The following is a 23392-nucleotide window of genomic DNA, read 5'->3' as shown; positions in this document are numbered from 1 at the left end:
ATTCTGACGAGGGGGAAGTTATGCCGACTAACTCTCCCCGCGTGTCAGACCCTTTGACTCCCGCCCAAGGGACTCACGCTCAAATGGCGCCAAGTACATCAAGGACGCCCATAGCGATTACTTTACAAGACATGGCGGCAGTCATGGATAATACTGTCAACGGTATTAGCCAGACTACCTGAATTTAGAGGAAAGCGTGATAACTCTGGTGTTAGGCATAATACAGAGCATACAGATGCTTTAAGAACCATGTCTGATACTGCCTCACAATATGCAGAAGCTGAGGAAGGAAAGCTTCAGTCTGTGGGTGATATCTCTGACTCAGGGAAACCTGATTCTGATATTTCTACTTTTAAATTTAAGCTTGAGAACCTCTGTGTTTTGCTTAGGGAGGTTTTAGCTGCTCTGAATGACTGTGACACAATTGCAGTGCCAGAGATATTGTGTAGACTGGATAAATACTATGCAGTGCTGGTGTGTACTGAGGTTTTTCCAATACCTAAAAGGTTTACAGAAATTATTAATAAAGAGTGGGATAGACCTGGTGTGCCGTTTTCCCCCCCCCCCTCCTATTTTTAGAAAAATGTTTCCCATAGACGCCACCACACGGGACTTATGGCAGACAGTTCCTAAGGTGGAGGGAGCAGTTTCTACTCTAGCAAAGCGTACTACTATCCCTGTCGAGGACAGTTGTGCTTTTTCAGATCCTATGGATAAAAAATTTGAGGGTTACCTTAAGAAAATGTTTATTCAACAAGGTTTTATCCTGCAGCCCCTTGCATGCATTGCTCCTGTCACTGCTGCTGCGGCATTCAGGTTTGAGTCTCTGGAAGAGGCTTTACAGACAACGACTCCATTGGAGGACATACTTAACAGGCTTAGAGCACTTAAGCTAGCTAATTCTTTTGTTTCTGATGCCATTGTTCATTTGACTAAACTAACGGCTAAGAATTCTGGATTTGCCATCCAGGCGCGTAGGGCGCTATGGCTCAAATCTTGGTCAGCTGACGTGACTTCAAAGTCTAAACTACTTAACATTCCCTTCAAGGGGCAGACCCTATTCGGGCCTGGTTTGAAGGAAATTATTGCTGACATTACTGGACGTAAAGGTCATGCCCTTCCTCAGGACAGGTCCAAATCAAGGGCCAAACAGTCTAATTTTCGTGCCTTTCGAAACTTCAAGGCAAGTGCAGCATCAACTTCCTCTGCTACAAAACAAGAGGGAACTTTTGCTCAGTCCAAGACGGCCTGGAAACCTAACCAGTCCTGGAACAAAGGCAAGCAGGCCAAAAAGCCTGCTGCTGCCTCTAAGACAGCATGAAGGAATGGCCCCCTATCCGGTAACGGATCTAGTAGGGGGCAGACTTTCTCTCTTCGCCCAGGCGTGGGCAAGAGATGTTCAGGATCCCTGGGCGTTGGAGATTATATCTCAGGGGTATCTTCTGGACTTCAAGGCTTCTCCTCCACAAGGGAGATTTCACCTTTCACGATTATCTGTCAACCAGAAAAAGAAAGAGGCATTCTTACACTGTGTGCAAGACCTCCTAGTTATGGGAGTGATCCATCCAGTTCCAAAGGAGGAACAGGGACAGGGATTTTACTCAAATCTGTTTGTGGTTCCCAAAAAAGAGGGAACCTTCAGACCAATCTTGGATCTAAAGATCTTAAACAAATTCCTCAAAGTTCCATCATTCAAAATGGAAACTATTCGGACCATCCTACCTATGATCCAGGAGGGTCAATATATGACTACGGTGGATCTAAAGGATGCTTACCTTCACATTCCGATACACAAAGATCATCATCGGTTCCTAAGGTTTGCCTTTCTGGACAGGCATTACCAGTTTGTGGCTCTTCCCGTCGGGTTAGCTACAGCCCCAAGAATTTTTACAAAGGTTCTGGGGTCGCTTCTGGCGGTCCTAAGGCCGCGGGGCATAGCAGTGGCCCCTTATCTAGACGACATCCTGATACAGGCGTCAAATTTCCAAATTGCCAAGTCCCATACGGACATAGTTCTGGCATTTCTGAGGTCGCACGGGTGGAAAGTGAAAGAGGAAAAGAGTTCTGTGTCCCCACTCACAAAAGTCTCCTTTCTAGGGACTCTGATAGATTCTGTAGAAATGAAAATTTACCTGACGGAGTCCAGGTTATCAAAACTTCTAAATTCTTGCCGTGTTCTCCATTCTATTCCGCGCCCTTCGGTGGCTCAGTGCATGGAGGTAATCGGCTTAATGGTAGCGGCAATGGACATAGTTCCGTTTGCGCGCCTACATCTCAGACCGCTGAAACTTTGCATGCTCAGTCAGTGGAATGGGGATTACACAGATTTGTCCCCTCTACTAAATCTGGATCAAGAGACCAGAGATTCTCTTCTCTGGTGGCTATCTCGGGTCCATCTGTCCAAAGGTATGACCTTTCGCAAGCCAGATTGGACAATTGTAACGACAGATGCCAGCCTTCTAGGTTGGGGTGCAGTCTGGAACTCCCTGAAGGCTCAGGGATCATGGACTCAGGAGGAGAAACTCCTCCCAATAAATATTCTGGAATTGAGGGCAATATTCAATGCTCTTCAGGCTTGGCCTCAGTTAACAACCCTGAGGTTCATCAGATTTCAGTCGGACAACATCACGACTGTGGCTTACATCAACCATCAAGGGGGAACAAGGAGTTCCTTAGCGATGTTAGAAGTCTCCAAAATAATTCGCTGGGCAGAGAAACACTCTTGCTACCTATCAGCGATCCATATCCCAGGTGTAGAGAACTGGGAGGCGGATTTTCTAAGTCGTCAGACTTTTCATCCGGGGGAGTGGGAACTCCATCCGGAGGTGTTTGCTCAATTGATTCATTGTTGGGGCAAACCAGAACTGGATCTCATGGCGTCTCGCCAGAACGCCAAGCTTCCTTATTACGGATCCAGGTCCAGGGACCCGGAAGCGACGCTGATAGATGCTCTAGCAGCGCCTTGGTCTTTCAACCTGGCTTACGTGTTTCCACCGTTTCCTCTGCTCCCTCGACTGATTGCCAAAATCAAGCAGGAGAGAGCATCAGTGGTTTTGATAGCGCCTGCGTGGCCACGCAGGACCTGGTATGCAGACCTAGTGGACATGTCATCCTTTCCACCTTGGACTCTGCCTTTGAGACGAGACCTTCTACTTCAAGGTCCTTTCAATCATCCAAATCTAATTTCTCTGAGACTGACTGCATGGAGATTGAACGCTTGATTTTATCAAAGCGTGGCTTCTCCGAGTCTGTCATTGATACCTTAATACAGGCACGAAAGCCTGTTACCAGGAAAATCTAACATAAGATATGGCGTAAATATCTTTATTGGTGTGAATCCAAGAGTTACTCATGGAGTAAGGTTAGGATTCCCAGGATATTATCTTTTCTCCAAGAGGGTTTGGAGAAAGGATTATCAGCTAGTTCTTTGAAGGGGCAGATCTCTGCACTGTCTATTCTTTTGCACAAGCGTCTGGCGGATGTTCCAGACGTTCAGGCGTTTTGTCAGGTGTTGGTTAGAATCAAGCCCCCATGGAGCTTAAATTTGGTTCTTAAAGTTCTTCAAGGGGTTCCGTTTGAACCTCTTCATTCCATAGATATCAAGCTTTTATCTTGGAAAGTTCTTTTTTTGATGGCTATTTCCTCGGCTCGTAGAGTCTCCGAGTTATCTGCTTTACAATGTGATTCTCCTTATCTGATCTTCCATGCAGATAAGGTAGTTCTGCGTACAAAACCTGGGTTTTTGCCTAAGGTGGTATCTACTAAGAATATCAATCAAGAGATTGTTGTTCCATCATTGTGTCCTAATCCTTCTTCAAAGAAGGAACGTCTTTTACATAATCTGGACGTGGTTCGTGCTTTAAAGTTTTACTTACAAGCTACTAAAGATTTTCGTCAAACATCTGCTTTGTTTGTTGTTTACTCTGGACAGAGAAGAGGTCAAAAGGCTTTGGCAACCTCTCTTTCTTTTTGGCTAAGAAGCATAATCCGCTTAGCATATGAGACTGCTGGACAGCAGCCTCCTGAAAGGATTACAGCTCATTCTACTAGAGCTGTGGCTTCCACTTGGGCCTTTAAAAATGAGGCTTCTGTGGAACAGATTTGCAAGGCGGCGACTTGGTCTTCGCTTCATACTTTTTCCAAATTCTACAAATTTGATACTTTTGCTTCTTCGGAGGCTATTTTTGGGAGAAAGGTTTTACAGGCAGTGGTACCTTCCGTTTAAGTACCTGCCTTGTCCCTCCCTTCATCCGTGTACTTTAGCTTTGGTATTGGTATCCCACAAGTAATGGATGATCCGTGGACTGGATACACCTTACAAGAGAAAACACAATTTATGCTTACCTGATAAATGTATTTCTCTTGTGGTGTATCCAGTACACGGCCCGCCCTGTCATTTTAAGGCAGGTCAAAATTTTAGATTAAACTACAGTCACCACTGCACCCTATGGTTTCTCCTTTCTCGGCTTGTTTCGGTCGATGACTGGATATGGCAGTTAGGGGAGGAGCTATATAGCAGCTCTGCTGTGGGTGTCCTCTTGCAACTTCCTGTTGGGAAGGATAATATCCCACAAGTAATGGATGATCCGTGGACTGGATACACCACAAGAGAAATAAATTTATCAGGTAAGCATAAATTGTGTTTTTTATAGGGGACGTGGATCCATGCACTTGTTCACAAGTGTGCCTTTCAAAGTTTTTGCGCCTACATGCTCGTACCAAATTGCAAGTTCACTGATGTTGGCACAGGCAGTTTGAAACATACTCTCGTAAACTAGTTTGGACTTAATGTGCATGGAGGCGCGTCCCCTATAAAAACCTGTTCATAAATGCGCAATCTCATTTAAGATACAAAGCAACAAGGCAGCGGGTCACAATTTTCAGTTTAATCAAAGTTAAAATTTAGTATAAATAAGACATTACAAGTTCTATCCATAGAAACCTGTAGTCACCATCTTGTTTTTAGTTAATGCCAAAATGGAAACAGTGCTTTAACAAATCATAGAAATAAATATTGTCCAAAACAATCCTTGTGAAAGTTGCAAAACGACCACAGAGCGATAGAAAAACAGTGCACGGTTTGGCCATCCCATAAACTTAAATGATGTATTTAGTTGGGTTAGTAGTGTTGGGGATGGAAACCGATTATTATAGTTAAAGGGACAGTCTAGTCCAAAATACATTTTCATGATTCAGATAGGGCATGTAATTTTAAATAATTTTCCAATTTACTTTTATCACCAATTTTGCTTTGTTCCTCTTGGTATTCTTAGTTGAAAGCTTAACCTAGAAGGTTCATATGCTAATTTCTTAGACCTTGAAGGCTGCCTCTTTTCAGAATGCAGTTTTTTACCACTAGAGGGTGTTAGTTCATGTGTTTCAGATAGATAGCATTGTGCTCATGCACGTGAAGTTACCTGGTAGCCAGCACTGACTGGCTAAACTGCAAGTCTGTCAAAAGAACTGAAATAAAGGGGCAGTTTGCAGAGGCTTAGATACAAGATAATCACAGAGGTAAAAAGTATATAAATATAACTGTGTTGGTTATGCAAAACTGGGGAATGGGTAATAAAGGGATTATCTATCTTTTAAAACAATACAAATTCTGGTGTAGACTGTCCGTTTAACTATGAAAGTTGTGACTAAGCAATCTCCTTTAAAAACATAACATCAATAGGTAGTGACAACCATGGCAGTGCGAATGTGACTTACAATAAAGTATTACAAATTAAATATAAAAATACAGAGATATTGATGTCCTGAAGTGACTACAGAAGTCTTTTCATCCTGTGTCATTCATATGGTCACTGAGTGATGAGAATGTCTTGGCAATAGGTTAAGGATCATCTAAACATATCAAACTGTTTCTGCATTATAAAGAATTAACAAAATCTTCCAAAAATCTCATCACTCTGTTTTTCTTTCTTCCTCACCTTTTCCTGGTTCTGTGTTTTCGTGTGAAGCTGGAAGGACGGCCTGGCGCTGTGCGCTCTCATTCACAGACATAGACCTGACCTCATTGATTACGCCAAGCTCAGGAAGGTCTCTACACCTTTGTCTTCTTCTGTGCATGTCTCAGTCTCTTGTCTAACCCCTCCTCATTCTTTCATACATTTTACTCCTTGTTTTCAGGCTTTATGGGGAACACACTAACATTTTACATAACAGATATTCTAATTTAGTAACAAATGTGTTAATTCATTATTTATTTGTTAATTATTTGTTTAGCCTGACTCCTGAGCAGGGCACAGCCAGTGAACCAATCAGACCTGCATACGCAAGTAGCTGCCTACCATTCGCTGTGTTTGCTCAGGAAAAGCACTAGCGTGTGCACAACTTTAGCTATGTGCTGTTGGGGTTAGATATATAAAAAACCCATTCCAACAAATCAGAATATTCATGCAAGATGCATAGCATATGGAGTTGTAGAATTGGAACCCATGAAATAAATTGCTAAAAACCAAACACTGAGCCGTCATACAATTTCTTGTTAGTACTTATTCAAATTGATTGAAACCCAGACCATAGTGAGAACTGAGCATACATTTAAACTCAAAACACTTTAACCAATCAGATCACTTTATTTTTAGCCTAAAATACCCTTAAAGGAATTTGTTTTCACCAATAAACTAGGTGCATCAGTTGTATTTGTTTGTTTGTTAATGTAAAGAGCGAATCACAGAGGTCTATAAAATTGTTGGATTTTGCTTTTTAACCGCTTACACTACGTACATTTTTTTAATTTTTTTTTACTTATCATGGCTGTGAGGTGCCAACAAAACAAGTAGAAGTTTAAAAAAATCTGTTCTGTTCTAGTTCAAAGAATTCATATTGATTACAATCTCAGCCTAGGTGAGTCCGTCATAGAGCAATGAACTGTCTGAAGCTCGCTCCAAGGTCTCAAGGTTGTCACTTAGCTTGTTACGCCTGCAGGTGTCGAGGCTTTATCTCACCAAATGTAATCTGCTCACCTGAAGATGTCCCTGTTGTATTTGGCTAAATGTACTCTGCTCACGTAAAGGTGTCACTGTATTATCTTGCCAAAAATATGCTGGTTAATTTGTCCCAAATTACAGGATATACTTATTGCACTGATGGAAAAAAATATGTTAATGCAAAAGTAAAGTCTGCTGAAAACAGCTCAATATGATTTGTATTTTCTTAAAAAAATATCAGTCAGTTCCAGGTGCTCTCTATCACATTCCCTCTCCCCTGCAAGATTTTCTATCCCAGACAGCGTAATTATATTCTACAGATTCTACTGGAGGCAGCTCTCAACTCGCTGAGGCTTCCAGGTATAGACCGTTTTTAGAGAATTGATGGAGGTCAGACCATACAAGGGGCTTTATTTTAATATTTGAAGACATATTTGTCTTTGCATAATAAAAAAATATATCAGACTACTACTTTATCATTGCATTTTTGTGAAAAAGAAGACACATAATCATGGACCGCGAACAGCCAAAGTTTCATTGGTATTGGAGTTTGCTGCATACTTTGGAGCATTTTCAGTTTTAAAGCTGTAGCAGAAACAAACTTTCTTAAGAAAATTCAGCAATCATTTCTCCAGATTAATAACTAACTTAGCTTTTGAGAATCATATGTTGATTGCATTTTGGGATATTGGGTCAGGGGAATTGTATGGTTAGTCAAGAAAGATGAATATCCATTCTTGCCTGAGGTAGTTTCCTTTTTCTTGGTATAACTATGATCGTATTCACCAAATTTCTATGCATAAAAAAGGAAGTCTAAGGTGAAAATGCTGTTTTTAACTTTGTCCTATTTCTGTTCATCCATATTGCGAATTAGACATGAATGCTACTATGGATTTGAGCCCAAATTTGTTTTCCTATTCTTATTCTATGTTCCATATTTCACACTACATTTTTCTTACATCCCTTAAATGTTACACTTTTGTGTGTTTGTAATTGTATTGTGTTAAAAAACTAACTCCTATACTTCTTATAGGACGACCCCATTGGTAACCTCAATACTGCATTTGATGTGGCAGAAAAATTCTTGGATATCCCAAAAATGTTGGACGCTGAAGGTAAGACATAGCTACTAGATCTAATTATTTAATATGTTTAAGTACCATTAAATACAGTAGAATTGCATATCCAACAAGTACACAATAAAAAGACAATGCAATAGCACTTGCAAAAAAGTAGGTATTTTTTCAGACAAATAACAAAATTTAATTCTCTTTCCCTGCCACTGTTTCATGTGACAATCAACGGCCAGTCACAGACACACATGGGCACATCTCATAAACCCAGAGAGCTCAATTTCTACAATGTCATCCCTCCATCCTTAATAAAACAACAATTGCCATATTTAATTGATGAAGTTCTAACCTTTGTTTTTATTGTTCTAAAGGTTACATAATCTTTAAATCTCTCCTATTCTTTAGATATTGTAAATACACCCAAACCAGATGAGAAGGCAATTATGACATATGTTTCCTGCTTCTATCACGCCTTTGCTGGAGCAGAACAGGTAAGGAATCCTGGGATGGGTATATAGCATGTTCCATATAACATCCCAACATTTATCACCCCACAAACCTAGTTCCTAAAATAAAATGGTCAAAGATGTAAAAAAATCCTGGGATGGATATATAGCATGTTTCATATAACATCCCAACATTTATCACCCCACAAACCTAGTTCCTAAAATAAAATGGTCAAAGAGAATGTGAAATCACAGCTGAGATGTTTAAATGCTCATATAAGCGGTATATATGTTAGTGTGAAAATATAACATGCTCATTCTAACGTAGCCCTCAGTGTCGTCATAGGAAAAATCTTGCTCATTTAAAGATGACCATACTCATGGTAGGACCTTACATGTTGTCACAATGTTATCCCACACACTGGAATTTAATCTGTCATGCTTTGAGATACTCTCATTCATCTCAAATTACTCTCACTAGTTAGGAGTTAATCATACTCAACTGAAAGGTCATTTCACTCATTGGATGATCATCTTACTCATTATAAGGTCACCTTCTTCACTGTAGACTCATTTCACTCATTGGAAAATAAACTTACTAATTGACAGTAATCCTACTTATTGGAAGGTCATCCCTCATGCTGCAAGATCATTCCACTAGTAGTTCATTTCACAATGAACTATGAGATAATCTCACTCATCTCAAGTTACTCTCACTAATTAGGACACCAGCATACTCACTTGGAACTCCACTTTACCCATTGGAAGGTCATGTTACCCATCTCTAGATAATGTCACTCATTGTGAGTTAATCTCTCTCAATAGCAGTTAATCTAAAATCTAAAATTGTTAATCTAAAATTATATTCCCTTAATGTGTTTCTAATGTCTTGATATCCCAGGAGCAGAGCATAAAATGTATGATAAATTGCTTCTTGAGTTTTAAGTTTGTACATGAAATAGCTGGTTTTGTTCTTTGACAGCCCAGTCCATCAAAATTGGTTGAGCTTGCAGTGAAATCAGATCACCTTATATTATTATTTTCTGTACATACAAATGCTTACCTATCTTATCTCTGTATACCACATTCCAATACTTAGGGAGAACAATTGGAAATTAACATTTTGTTGCATATCTCGCCTGTGTCCCACTGGGACTATAATGTCTACTGCTGGGCAGGTTTACACAGTTTTTTATGGACTATACTTAAGTATAAAATATGTATTTTCAAATGCTGATATAAAGGTAAAGCTATTTGTAAAACAATTTAATACACTCCAGCAGGTAAAATGTATCATTGGGAATACATTAAAGGAGATAAAATGTAGGGTTAACTGTCCCTTTAATGTTAATAATTTCATCCACATTTAGTCAAATAGAAACACAATTTTTGGGAAAATCAGCTATGAAAATAAAAGACGCATCCACTGAGTGATACTCTCACTTACTAGAATGATTAATTAATATAGATTGTAAGTTCCCAAGGGAATAGAGCCCTCAACTCCTCCTCTATGTCTTTATCAAATTTTGTCTTGTTTCTTTCACGTTTTGCATTATTCTTTTATTTAAACCAATTCTACCCATGAACAGAGCTTTGGAATATGTTGGCACTTTATAAATAAAGTATAATAATAATAGAAGCAAACTTAGATATTGAACCATAATCTTGCTCATGAGAAGGTGGTTGTATTGTCCATAGAGGTAGACAACTTACTTTAAGAGTTGCTCCTGCTTCTGTTCCCTCTACTACATCTTCCCCATGTACTTCCTTTAGAATGTTAGCTCACAAGTCCACTTGCCCTGTTGATTGAAAATATGGTATACAGCTTACAGTGACTCAAGGGCAGGGCGCTCTACCCCTTATGATTTATGTAAAGGTCTTCAGATTATTATACTTTACTGTTACAGTTCTGTATAATATTTTGGTGCTTTATAAATAAGCAATACTAACATAAATAAATAATTAAATACTCACACTAATACAAACAAATTTATTGAATGTGAGACCTGCTCTGTAGGAGGCTGATTTAGGTTGATAACTGTAACCATTTTCATCATTATTGAGTGACCAAAATAAGATTTTATTTTATCTTCCACTGATTGATATTAACCAATAATTATGGATGGAACGCATAGGTATTTATCCCATCAAAGAAGTATACCAAAATAACATATGGATTAAAAAATATTCTGTTTGTTAGTGTCCCAAAGCAAAAACAAGCTTGAAGAGACAATGGTTTCTTAATTATGGTCTTAGCTGGAGGCACATTAGTGAAAGGCTAGAATACAAAATGAAGGGAGATCTCGCCATGTTGTCAGGAAGATTACTGATTAGGTGGTACATGAAACAAGTCTCATTAGTTGATGAGAAAAACACTTCCTCTCACTTGCAAGATAGTTATTAAGTCATATAAACTGTACATGGTGAAATAACCTTTGTAAGCCATCAATCAAGCATGTTTCATATCCCCAAAATCTTTTGGAGAAAACATACGGCTAGATTTAGAGTTGGGCGGTAGCCGTCAAAACCAGCGTTAGAGGCTCCTAACGCTGGTTTTTACCGCCCTCTGGTATTTGGAGTCAGTCAGGAAAGGGTCTAACGCTCACTTTCCAGCCGCGACTTTTCCATACCGCAGATCCCCCTACGCCATTTGCGTATCCTATCTTTTCAATGGGATCTTTCTAACGCCGGTATTTAGAGTCGTGGCTGAAGTGAGCGTTAGAAATCTAACGACAAAACTCCAGCCGCAGAAAAAAGTCAGTAGTTAAGAGCTTTCTGGGCTAACGCCGGTTTATAAAGCTCTTAACTACTGTGCTCTAAAGTACACTAACACCCATAAACTACCTATGCACCCCTAAACCGAGGTCCCCCCACATCGCCGCCACTCTATTAAAATTTTTTAACCCCTAATCTGCCGCTCCGTACACTGCCGCCAGCTACATTATCCCTTTGTACCCCTAATCTGCTGCCCCTAATACCGCCAACACCTATATTATATTTATTAACCCCTAATCTGCCCCCCCCACGTCGCCGCCACCTACCTACACTTATTAACCCCTAATCTGCCGAGCGGACCGCACCGCTACTATAATAAAATTATTAACCCCTAATCCGCCTCACTCCCGCCTCAATAACCCTATAATAAATAGTACTAACCCCTAATCTGCCCTCCCTAACATCGCCGACACCTAACTTCAAGCATTAACCCCTAATCTGCCGACCGGAGCTCACCGCTACTATAATAAATTTTTTAAGCCCTAAAGCTAAGTCTAACCCTAACACTAACACCCTTCTAAGTTAAATATAATTTAAATCTAACGAAATAAATGAACTCTTATTAAATAAATTATTCCTATTTAAAGCTAAATACTTACCTGTAAAATAAACCCTAATATAGCTACAATATAAATTATAATTATATTGTAGCTATTTTAGGATTAATATTTATTTTACAGGCAACTTTGTAATTATTTTAACCAGGTACAATAGCTATTAAATAGTTAAGAACTATTTAATAGCTACCTAGTTAAAATAATTACAAAATTACCTGTAAAATAAATCCTAACCTAAGTTACAATTAAACCTAACACTACACTAGCAATAAATAAATTAAATAAAATACCTACAATTATCTACAATTAAACCTAACACTACACTATCAATAAATTAATTAAATACAATATCTACAAATAAATACAATGAAATAAACTAACTAAAGTACAAAAAATAAAAAAGAACTAAGTTACAAAAAATAAAAAAATATTTACAAACATTAGAAAAATATTACAACAATTTTAAACTAATTACACCTACTCTAAGCCCCCTAATAAAATAACAAAGCCCCCCAAAATAAAAAAATGCCCTACCCTATTCTAAATTAAAAAAGTTCAAAGCTCTTTTACCTTACCAGCCCTGAAAAGGGCCCTTTGCGGGGCATGCCCCAAAGAATTCAGCTCTTTTGCCTGTAAAAAAAAACCATACAATACCCCCCCCCCAACATTACAACCCACCACCCACATACCCCTAATCTAACCCAAACCCCCCTTAAATAAACCTAACACTAAGCCCCTGAAGATCTCCCTACCTTGTCTTCACCTCACCGGGTTCAGCGATCGGTCCAGAAGAGGGTCCGAAGTCTTGATCCAAGTGGCGGCTGAAGAACTCCATCATCGTCTTCTATCAAGCCGCATCTTCAATCTTCTTTCTTTCGGAGCGGAGCCATCTTCTTCCCAGCCGACGCGGATCCAACCTCTTCAAGCGACGCCTACTCGCCGAATGATGGTTCCTTTAAATGACGTCATCCAAGATGGCGTCCCTCGAATTCCGATTGGCTGATAGGATTCTATCAGCCAATCGGAATTAAGGTAGGAATATTCTGATTGGCTGATGGAATCAGCCAATCAGATTCAAGTTCAATCCGATTGGCTGATCCAATCAGCCAATCAGATTGAGCTTGCATTCTATTGGCTGTTCCGATCGCTGAACCCGGTGAGGTGAAGACAAGGTAGGGAGATCTTCAGGGGCTTAGTGTTAGGTTTATTTAAGGGGGGTTTGGGTTAGATTAGGGGTATGTGGGTGGTGGGTTGTAATGTTGGGGGGGGGTATTGTATGTTTTTTTTTACAGGCAAAAGAGCTGAATTCTTTGGGGCATGCCCCGCAAAGGGCCCTTTTCAGGGCTGGTAAGGTAAAAGAGCTTTGAACTTTTTTAATTTAGAATAGGGTAGGGCTTTTTTTTTATTTTGGGGGGCTTTGTTATTTTATTAGGGGGCTTAGAGTAGGTGTAATTAGTTTAAAATTGTTGTAATATTTTTCTAATGTTTGTAAATATTTTTTTATTTTTTGTAACTTAGTTCTTTTTTATTTTTTGTACTTTAGTTAGTTTATTTCATTGTAGTTATTTGTAGGTATTTTATTTAATTAATTTATTGATAGTGTAGTGTTAGGTTTAATTGTAGGTAATTGTAGGTAGTTTATTTAATTAATTTATTGATAGTGTAGTGTTAGGTTTAATTGTAACTTAGGTTAGGATTTATTTTACAGGTAATTTTGTAATTATTTTAACTATTTTAGCTATTAAATAGTTATTAACTATTTAATAGCTATTGTACCTGTTTAAAATAATTACAAAGTTGCCTGTAAAATAAATATTAATCCTAAAATAGCTACAATATAATTATAATTTATATTGTAGCTATATTAGGGTTTATTTTACAGGTAAGTATTTAGCTTTAAATAGGAATAATTTATATAATAAGAGTTAATTTATTTCGTTAGATTTAAATTATATTTAACTTAGGGGGGTGTTAGTGTAAGGTTTAGACTTAGCTTTAGGGGTTAATCCATTTATTAGACTAGCGGCGAGATCCGATCGGCAGATTAGGGGTTAATTATTGTAGGTAGCTGGCGGCGACGTTGTGGGGGGCAGATTAGGGGTTAATAAATATAATATAGGGGTCGGCGGTGTTAGGGGCAGCAGATTAGGGGTACATAGGTATAATGTAGGTTGCGGCGGTATACGGAGCGGCAGATTAGGGGTTAAAAAAAATATGCAGGTGTCAGTGATAGCGGGGGCGGCAGATTAGGGGTTAATAAGTGTAAGGTTAGGGGTGTTTAGACTCGTGGTACATGTTAGAGTGTTAGGTGCAGACGTAGGAAGTGTTTCCCCATAGTAAACAATGGGGCTGCGTTAGGAGCTGAACGCTGCTTTTTTGCAGGTGTTAGGCTTTTTTTCCAGCTCAAACAGCCCCATTGTTTTCTATGGGGGAATCGTGCACGAGCACGTTTTTGAAGCTGGCCGCGTCCGTAAGCAACGCTGGTATTTAGAGTTGCAGTGGCGGTAAATATGCTCTACGCTCCTTTTTTGGAGCCTAACGCAGCCCTTCTGTGAACTCTAAATACCAGCGGTATTTAAAAGGTGCGGGGGAAAAAAAGCATGCATAGCTAACGCACCCCTTTGGCCGCAGAACTCTAAATCTAGCCGATAGAACCCTTTGGGCAATGTCAGTATATTTATGAAAATCATAGTAGTGCTATTCAAATAATATATAAGTTTATGGCAGGGTTATAAACACAATCTTAAAATAATTTTCCTTAAAAATTGAAACCCTAATCAACCATGCATCTACTAGACCATATAATTAATATAAATATCTGAATTCTTTTATTTAGTTAATATCCATAAACATATTGAAGTATATTTGCAATAAAAGGAAATGAAACAAAATTTATATGCGTTAAAATCAACTCTTAAGATATGCTATTCTTCTTACAAAACCCAGAAAAATATACCTTCACAATTTAGCCTTATTTATTTAACACAATGGGATTAAAACCTTTACCATCCAAGCAATACAATTCTAAACTGTGCTCTTTCAACAATAGGATAATATATATATTCTGCTATTTAACTGCAATTTATCCTAATACAGAATTAACTTACAATATCAGAACTTGCACAGATGATTTACTTAGCAAATCAGATACAGATTTAAACAATATATATAATATATAGGCTGTGATTACCAATTTAAAATACAATTTATTTATTTGACTCTGCCAGGCTCAGCAATAGTAATTGTTTACTTTAAATGCTTGCATACAACTAGGTAGGCTAAGAGCTATCTAAGACAATGGCACACAGTTTAAAAATATAATCTGCTCTTTAAATCTATTAACTGTAAAGGCTATACCTATGACTTATCTTACAGTAAAACTTTTGTATACATCACCCAAATAACAGCAATCCAGTTTCCAATTTTTGCAACGGATCCAATTTCACACCTCATATAAAATAAGTGTAATTGCAATGGAATAGGAGAGTATGGCCCACTTTGTTTTTATAGTTTGACTGTGTCCCACGCAAAACAGTTTCAGTCAGTTACAAAACTTTGCAGCCAGTGTGTCCCCTTCCTTCTGCATCAACTTATTAGTCTAATCATAGGTGTGAAATATGGGTGGCCCTTCGAAACCTTGTCCCTCTATTGGATAATCTGAATATCCCATTTCCAACAGCCAAAAAGCTTTCTGGCTGTAGTTCTCTCATGGCAACACTGGGTGGCATCATTACAAACATACATAGCAACATTTGAATCAACTTAAATCAGTATTTCTATCAAATGGTTATTAATTTTATCATAATTTATTGCAACAACTATTCACAATATTTGTTTTGGATAAGTTATATCTTAATGAATTTTCTGATCATTTTGATATGAACCATCAAATACATCTAGCATTATATTAAAATAATTTATATTTCATTTAGCCTAACAGAAAATTTATATCTCAGTCATATCACATCAAAGTAACTTCCATATCTTCATCTCATTATATTTTAAAAGATGTATTTAAAACTTTATAAACATTTGTTTCACATTTAGATGATATGACATTTCATTTCATTCAGGCATTCCGTCTCTTTCTAAGTGCATAGATTGATGCTCATGATCAATGGTTGTCTGCAATAAAAATAGAAATAATTATTAGAGATCATCCAAGCATTCATATGTCTATGGTCCATAAGTATTTATTTATATTCTTAAAAACACAGAGGCTAAGTAAGATCTTTTATGTTTTCAAAACATATATATCATTTCTATGAATATCTGAATTTATTTCCTATATAAATATCCCCTGCAGCAATTATCTATTTAATACAATGTGCTTAATTTCAATATATATATCATGAACCATTCTAAACATACATGGAAAACTGGCATTGTTCCCCTTGCAAAATGCATCCAACTCTATCTGTGTCACCTTCCCCCTAGTTGTGTATTTGCAACACATCTTACTTTGAAATCACAAAACTTAGGTGAGAAATTCCAGAGGGGTCCTTGAACACATTCTTTTCTCTCACCAAATGTTTTGGGAGTTATAAAACTCTGCATATATAGTCAAATGAGTAGGAAAAAAAAAATGTTTGTGTGTTTTACACCATAGGAGGTGGTACTTCAAAAGCTATGCTGATTTTCAATCCTGATAAACGTGTATTCATCCAGCTAACCCATCTGGTAAGGGGGTTTGGACCCCCTGTGGTGTTAAACAAACTCATGTTCAATTAATCCTGAGGTCTCATCTAACATATACAGTGTATAAAATATACATATATATGTATACATATGTAATATTCATCATAATATTCATATACTCTGACATAAATCCCCCTTCCAACTTCAAATAGATGTAGGACACATGTATTTGAATTGGCTTAAAGTCAGTGGTATTTGATGAGGATCAACCGTATATCTCATAGACAGTCTCTTATGTAGAAAGTTTGTTATTTTGAGCCTTCATGTTTATCAGTTGGGCACCTTTAAACTACAGTATGTCTTTAGTTCATTTGGGGATATGACACTTCATTCTCCCTCTATGACTTGTAGTTGGGATCTGGGATGACATGCCCGCAATTGATTGATATGGACCCATTTATCTATGAAACTTTCATTTTTGGGGATACAGCATCTGCTGTACCGTCTGATGTACGGTACAGCAGATGCTGAGGTAGAACCATTCTTCTACCAGTCATCAGTTCAAAAGGTGACATTTTGGTAGCACTACTTGGAGTTGCTCTTAATGCCATTAAGACTAGAGGTAGTTTTACATCCCAGTCTTTACCTGTTTCACTCACAAACTTTTTGAGGATTTTAACAATGGACTGGTTGTAACGCTCTACACCACCACTTGAGGCAGCTCTATAAGCAATATGGAGCTTTCTTTTAACCCCTAGTATTTTCCACATTTTGGTCATCACTTCGCTAGTGAAGTGGGTCCCCCGATCTGACTCGATTCTTTGGGGCAGACCAAATCTGGAAAACACATGGTTGATGAGCAACGCCGCACATGTTTCAGCACTATTGTTAGGTGCACTAATGCACTCTACCCATTTAGTGAACAGGCATGTCCCGGTTAACATGTATTTGTTACCTCTTGATGATCTTGTTACTGGGCCAATAAAATCAATTTGTATATCTGACCATGGCATTACCATCCCCCTTTTCTGCAATGGCACTCTATGCGTTGGTGCAGTGGGTTGGAACTGTGGGCAGATTAAACACCCTTGACAGTAGGTTTGAACATCTTTCAACATGTGTGGCCAAAAAGCGTAATCACGCAATATTTCATACGTGAGTTTGGCACCACGATGACCAGATGTGGGGGCATCATGGGCATGTTGAAGCATTAGACCTCGGAACTTGGTGGGTACTACCCACTGCTGGATGCCAGTTTTGGAGGTTCTAATTAACAAACCATCCTGTAATTTGAATTGTGATTTAGATTTTATTAAGATTCTCAGATCTTCTTTGCCAATACAATCATCTTTTGAGATGGGGTTGCTTTCAGGATCTTCTATGTGTTTATAGAAGATGCCTACAATGGGGTCTTCTTTTTGACTAGTGATCAGGTCCTCACTAGGAGAATCCTGACTCCATTGTACCAAGTTAGGCTCACTCTGTTGTTTTGCCTGGTTTCTGGTAATGGCTTCTACCTGAATTGCACCCATTAAATGGTCAATATTAAGGAGTTCTCCAGTTATGGCTCCTTGTTTGGCTAATGAGTCCGCAAGGTCATTGCCTTCCTTATCAGGACCTAGAACTCTGGAATGACCCTTGGTCTTTTTCCAGTGTATGGTTAAATCGTTGGATACCACCAGATTATCAATCTCGCAGAACAATTTGCCATGCTTGACTGGTTTGTTATTGCTTTTCTGCATGCCATTTCTTTTCCAAGTTGGCAGGTATTCAACAAAACTGTCACGCACATAATTTGAGTCAGTTATGATCACAAATTCATGAATACCATGTTCAATAGCCATTTCAATGGTTTTGAAAACGGCAGTTAGTTCTGCAACTTGACTGGATCTTGGTCCAATGTTGAAACCTACAGATATATTTGAGAATCCATTTGCCCCAGTTATACCAATGCCAGCGACTAATCTGCGCTCATTATCAATAGTGGCATGGTAAGAACAACCATCAACATATACCAAAGGTAATGTTTGACAATGGTCCTCATTGTACATTTTATATGGGGAAAGCAATTGTTCCTTCAGAAAATCATCTTCTGATAATTCTTCCCCAGGATCTCTAGCAGTACAGTCGTGGAGCTCAGCAAGTCCCTGTGCAACTGGATTCTTTTTATTCTGCTTGTAGCGAATTTCTAATGGCCAGCCTTGTAAGGAAAGAGTCCACGCTGTTATGCGGCTATTAGACAAATTCCCATCTCTTATTCTCTCACTTTGCAAATATAGCAAAGGCTGGTGGGCCGTTTCTACAATAATTTTCTTGCCCTGTATATAGCTGCGGAAATTTTGTAGAGCCCATACAGTAGATAAGAGGGCTTTTTTGCAATCGCTAAATTTTATTTCTACTGGGGATAGATTTTTGCTCGCATAAGCAATGGCTTTGTTCAAATTATCATGCTTTTGGTATAAAACAGCGCTCATGCTTATATCTGTGTAACCTGTCTCTAAGAAGAAAGGTTTACCACCTTCAGGGTACGCTAAGCAAGGTGCTTGAGTGAGTTTTCTCTTCAGCTCTCTGATGGCTGTCTCTTGAGACTCACTCCAGTGCCATTTCACCTCTTTCTTTAGGAGAAGTAGTAGTGGTTTAGCTAATTCCGCATAATTATCAATGAATTTGCGAGAATAATTTGTCATACCCAGGAATGATCTCAATTCCTTTAAGTTAGTTGGGTTTTTAGAATTCACTATCGCTTCCACCTTTTTCTTCTGGGGATTTAATCCGTCAGAAGTAACTTCATGTCCCAAGAAGTTTACACGAGTGCGGCACCATTGAGCTTTTTGCAGGGATAATTTGACACCTGCCCTTTTAAGTTGGCTGAGGACGTGTTTAAGCTCTGCGATGTGTTTTTCAAAGTCTGTGCTTTTGATTAAAACATCATCAACATAAGATAAGGTCCCCCTTTCCAGTGCGTCAGGCATAGCCTTATGCATGAATACAGCAAATTCATGTCCAGAATTTATGTATCCAAATGGAAGTCTCTGAAATGCATACTGAACCTTTTGGAAGGAGAATGCTAGCTTATATTGGTCCTCTTCATGTACCTTTATGGTCCAATATCCCTGTGCACAATCAATGGCAGTGAATATTTTGGATCCCTGCATTTGTGCTAGGCATTGGTCAATGTATGGTACAGGCCAGCCAGACATGTATACTCGTTTGTTTAGCTGTCTTAAGTCAGCACACAAACGCCATTGTCCATTGGGCTTAAGGACACCTAGAATAGGATTATTATAAGAGCTGTGCACCTGTCTGATAATACCTCTTTCTTCCAAATTCCTTATGATCTCTGCAAGAGAATCATATGAGGCTAAGGGAAGTCTGTATTGTTTGACAAATACAGGTGGTGCATTAGGATCTGTTTGTATCCTTGCAATGTGCAAGTCTGTAGTACCACAGTCATAAGAATCCTTAGCGAAAATATCCTTGTATTCCATTAGGAGTTCTCGCAGCTGTTGGCGTTCATCATCGCTGGAACAGCCATTAGCTAAGGATATTTGCTCTTCGACTATTTGCAGAAATCCTGGAAAGATTTCAGGCTGTCCTATTTCATAGGCTTCTTCCAACCTAGAGGTGAGATCCCCTTGATTATAATTTACATTGCTCCCATGACTCTGGGTATTGGGGTAATCTTGCTGTTTGATTGGCTGATCAAACACTAGAGAGGCTTCTTCAATTTTACAGATGCCTTCCTCTGAGCTGAAGGGATAAATAGATTGAACATTAAATAGACCCTCTGGCATAGATGCAAAGGATTGTTCTATTAATTGTTCTTCAGTTAGGTATCCTTCAGGTATTAGCCCAATTACATTATTCTGGAATCCAAAAGTGTAATAACTTGATTCCAGTGCATATCCTATGGTAGTTCCCTTGGATAATGTTATATCCTGTGGGGTCATGTTATGCACAACAATATGTATTGGAACAGTTCCAATATTCACCATAGGAGTGTAGGTTACTGTGACACCCAGATTTTGTATTCTATGGGAGAGGCAAATCAGTGTTTCAGAAGTTTTTAATTTCTGACCTCTCTTTACCTGTAAGGGTAAAATAAATTTATCAGCCCCAGCAGGAATTATAACATCGCTAGATACCTGCATATTCACAGCATATGGCAATTGCTGGTTTGATTTTAGGGCTGCATTTTCATCCTGAAATACTTCAGGGTCCCCCTTTAACCTGCTCCAAAGGCAAGAATTAATCAGATCTATTTGTATGGCATATCTATGTAAGATATCATTGCCAATGTATATTTGATTATGGGGAGTATTTAAAACTAAAAACAGGTGCTTCACTGACTTATTACCAATAGAGATAGATAATAAGCACTTAGCTGTGATGTTATAGCTTTCAGACCTGTCATCCAGGCCGTTGACACTGTGGTCTTGGGGAGAAAGATATTTAATCACTTTAGGTTCAGCTATTTGCGCTAATAAACCTTCGCTTATATAGCTAGCTTCCTGTTTTAAGTTTATTTTAGCATACTCGGTTTTACCAAGGTCATGCACTTGTATAGGGATAAATAGATCCTCTTTAACTCTCTCAATCCCTGTGAGGTATTGAGTGTGGCCTCCCCCCTTAGGGATTTTATGATCCCCCTTGTGGAGTGATATGGTTAATACATCGCTATCTAGGGAAATATTCGCTATCTTTCCAGGCGATATTTTAAAAGTATTACCATCAGAGCCACTAAAAGGAGTCTGATCATCTATTTGTAGAATAGTGATTTCAGGTGTAGAGTTATTCCTGAAATGAATCTCCACAGCATCTGGTTTCTCTTCCACCACGTGACAGCTGTGTCGGGTGCGAGATATACCAGATTTTTCATAATTGATAGGCCGTTTAACTTGCGACCAAATTACATTATTTATGCAATCAATTATGGTGCTTAATCGTTTCAGGAGATCACTACCAATAATTAAACGATCAGTTGGCAGATCCACTATAATGACAGGGTGTCTTATGACCCTGTTCCCCAATTTAAATTTTAACCAGGCAGTACCGTAGACTTTTAGGGAGTCACCCCCAACACCTATTAGAGAACCGTCAAATTCTCTTATTTTGGGTTTGTGGGGTGTTAGCTCATTTAGCTGTGTGTAGTACCTGTGGGATAAGATAGTTGCCTGTGACCCAGTGTCAATTAATCCCCTGATAGGGTTGGAGACTGAATCTTGCAGCTCAACTAGTACATAATATCTTCCTGCAGTTTCTATCATTTCACACATAAAATTTGCATTCTTGTACATCTGTGGGCTTCGCCACGTTTTACCTGGATCCGCTGTGTCATTCGATGCAGAGGAAATTTCATACCTACCTGTTTCCCCTATGACAAGGTCAGCTGGGTTCTTGTGTACTGCATCTGTGGAAATAATGTTAAGAGAACACTGCAGAGGAAAAGTTTGGTTAATTTTTCCCGGCTGATGTCGCTCATTGTCACAGCTAATTTGTCCGTTTCCGGTCTGTGGGGAGATAACATGATTAGTATCATTAATATTTATTACTACATTTTGTATATCTCTCCCCTCCCCTTCAGGTGATACTGCAGTATTTATGACTGTGCCTGTGGTCCACTGCTGACCACTGGCTGTACCCCTAAAAAAGTATTGTTCGGTTGCTGAGCCGAAGATTTTTGACTCATATTAGCGATTTGTTCGCTCAACCGATTTAATTGGGTAAACAGCATATCTACCTGATTGTACAAGTTACCTCTACCCCTGGGCCTATCTCTTGGTGCCCCATTGTACTGATTCCTGGACCATTGGGTTCCCTCAGAATCAGGGCCACTATTTCTATTCTGGCGTGGTTGCCCCTGGGGTTCAGCTTGTTCAGCATTAGTACTTTGGGGAGCATTATATACCTGGGGTGTCTGGTTACCCTGAGAATATCTTCGCCGTCTATTGTATCTACCCTTGCGCGGATACCAATTATTTGGTGAGTATTCTCTTTGTGAGTAATTATTCACCTGATTATGTCCCCCACTTTGGTTATAGTCTCCCTGCGCCTCAACCTGTGTAGGGGGAGGGGCAGAATTAAACCTCTGTGGAGATGGCCTGTTTTGACTGGCCACCTCTGCATAAGTCCTCTTGTTAGACTCCAAATTGAGGGGGCTAGGTGACACCCTAGTTTCTGCCACAATTTTGGGTTTTGACTCCTTTTTAACCCCCTGCTCACTGGACTGCTGAATAGAGTATAACTTCGTACTCTCTTTGATCAGCCATTCCAATGAGCAGTCCTCATCAAAATCTCTAGCTAAGTTGATTTTGATGGGTGTAGGCAATGCTTCAAAAAATAAATTTACAAATTCTGAGCCATCAAATCTGGGATTATCTTCAGCCATACTGTACGCATTTTTCAATACAGAAAGGAATTCGACTGGACTCTGATTTGCACGACACTTTAAACCATATACCGCTATTTTCGCGGCAGTTTTAGTGCGATATTGCCCGAATTCTTTTCTGCATTGTTGTTTTACCCCATTCCAGGAATGAATATTCATATCCTTTAGTGAAACAAAGAATTTGTGATGCTTACTGTCAAATACCCAAGGCAGAAATTCAATTTTCAATTTCTCACTTGTAACATTCATTATAGCTAACGCATTTTCAAAAGCCTGTAAATGATCAATTACAGATGTTGTTCCCTTATTGGAGAATATAGGTACTGCGCGTTGTACGAAGGTGATTATTTTATGGGAATCATAGACTTTATCAGACTTATTTTGGGATTCTCTGTTAGAGTTTCCCTCCCCCGCATCAGCTGCGCTACAGCTGTCCTCTGGATTTACATCCTGAGGGGATTGTCTATTTGGGAAATCTACTTCTGACTTGTTAGGGGTCATTTGTCTATGTTGTTCTATATATTTTTGTACCTCGTCCCTAACGCGTTCGCTAAAGGAGTTAGCATTATCTGTATTATTC

At 38.9% G+C, this 23392-nt stretch overlaps 1 protein-coding gene across 1 annotated transcript in view; it reads left to right on the top strand.

Annotated features, from left to right (window-relative positions):
* Nucleotides 1-23392, top strand: part of ACTN3 (actinin alpha 3) — a 175803-nt gene that overhangs the window by 128270 nt on the left and 24141 nt on the right. The window contains exons 6-8 of the mRNA XM_053719972.1: nucleotides 5964-6042; nucleotides 7969-8050; nucleotides 8414-8499. Of these exons, the coding sequence (XP_053575947.1) occupies nucleotides 5964-6042; nucleotides 7969-8050; nucleotides 8414-8499 (247 nt within the window). The remainder of the gene's footprint in view (nucleotides 1-5963; nucleotides 6043-7968; nucleotides 8051-8413; nucleotides 8500-23392) is intronic.

This window comes from Bombina bombina, chromosome 7 (genome assembly GCF_027579735.1).
Source record: "Bombina bombina isolate aBomBom1 chromosome 7, aBomBom1.pri, whole genome shotgun sequence".
Taxonomy (NCBI): domain Eukaryota; kingdom Metazoa; phylum Chordata; class Amphibia; order Anura; family Bombinatoridae; genus Bombina; species Bombina bombina.
The sequence above is the reverse complement of the archived record's forward strand: the minus strand, read 5'-3'. Positions and strand labels throughout refer to the sequence as shown.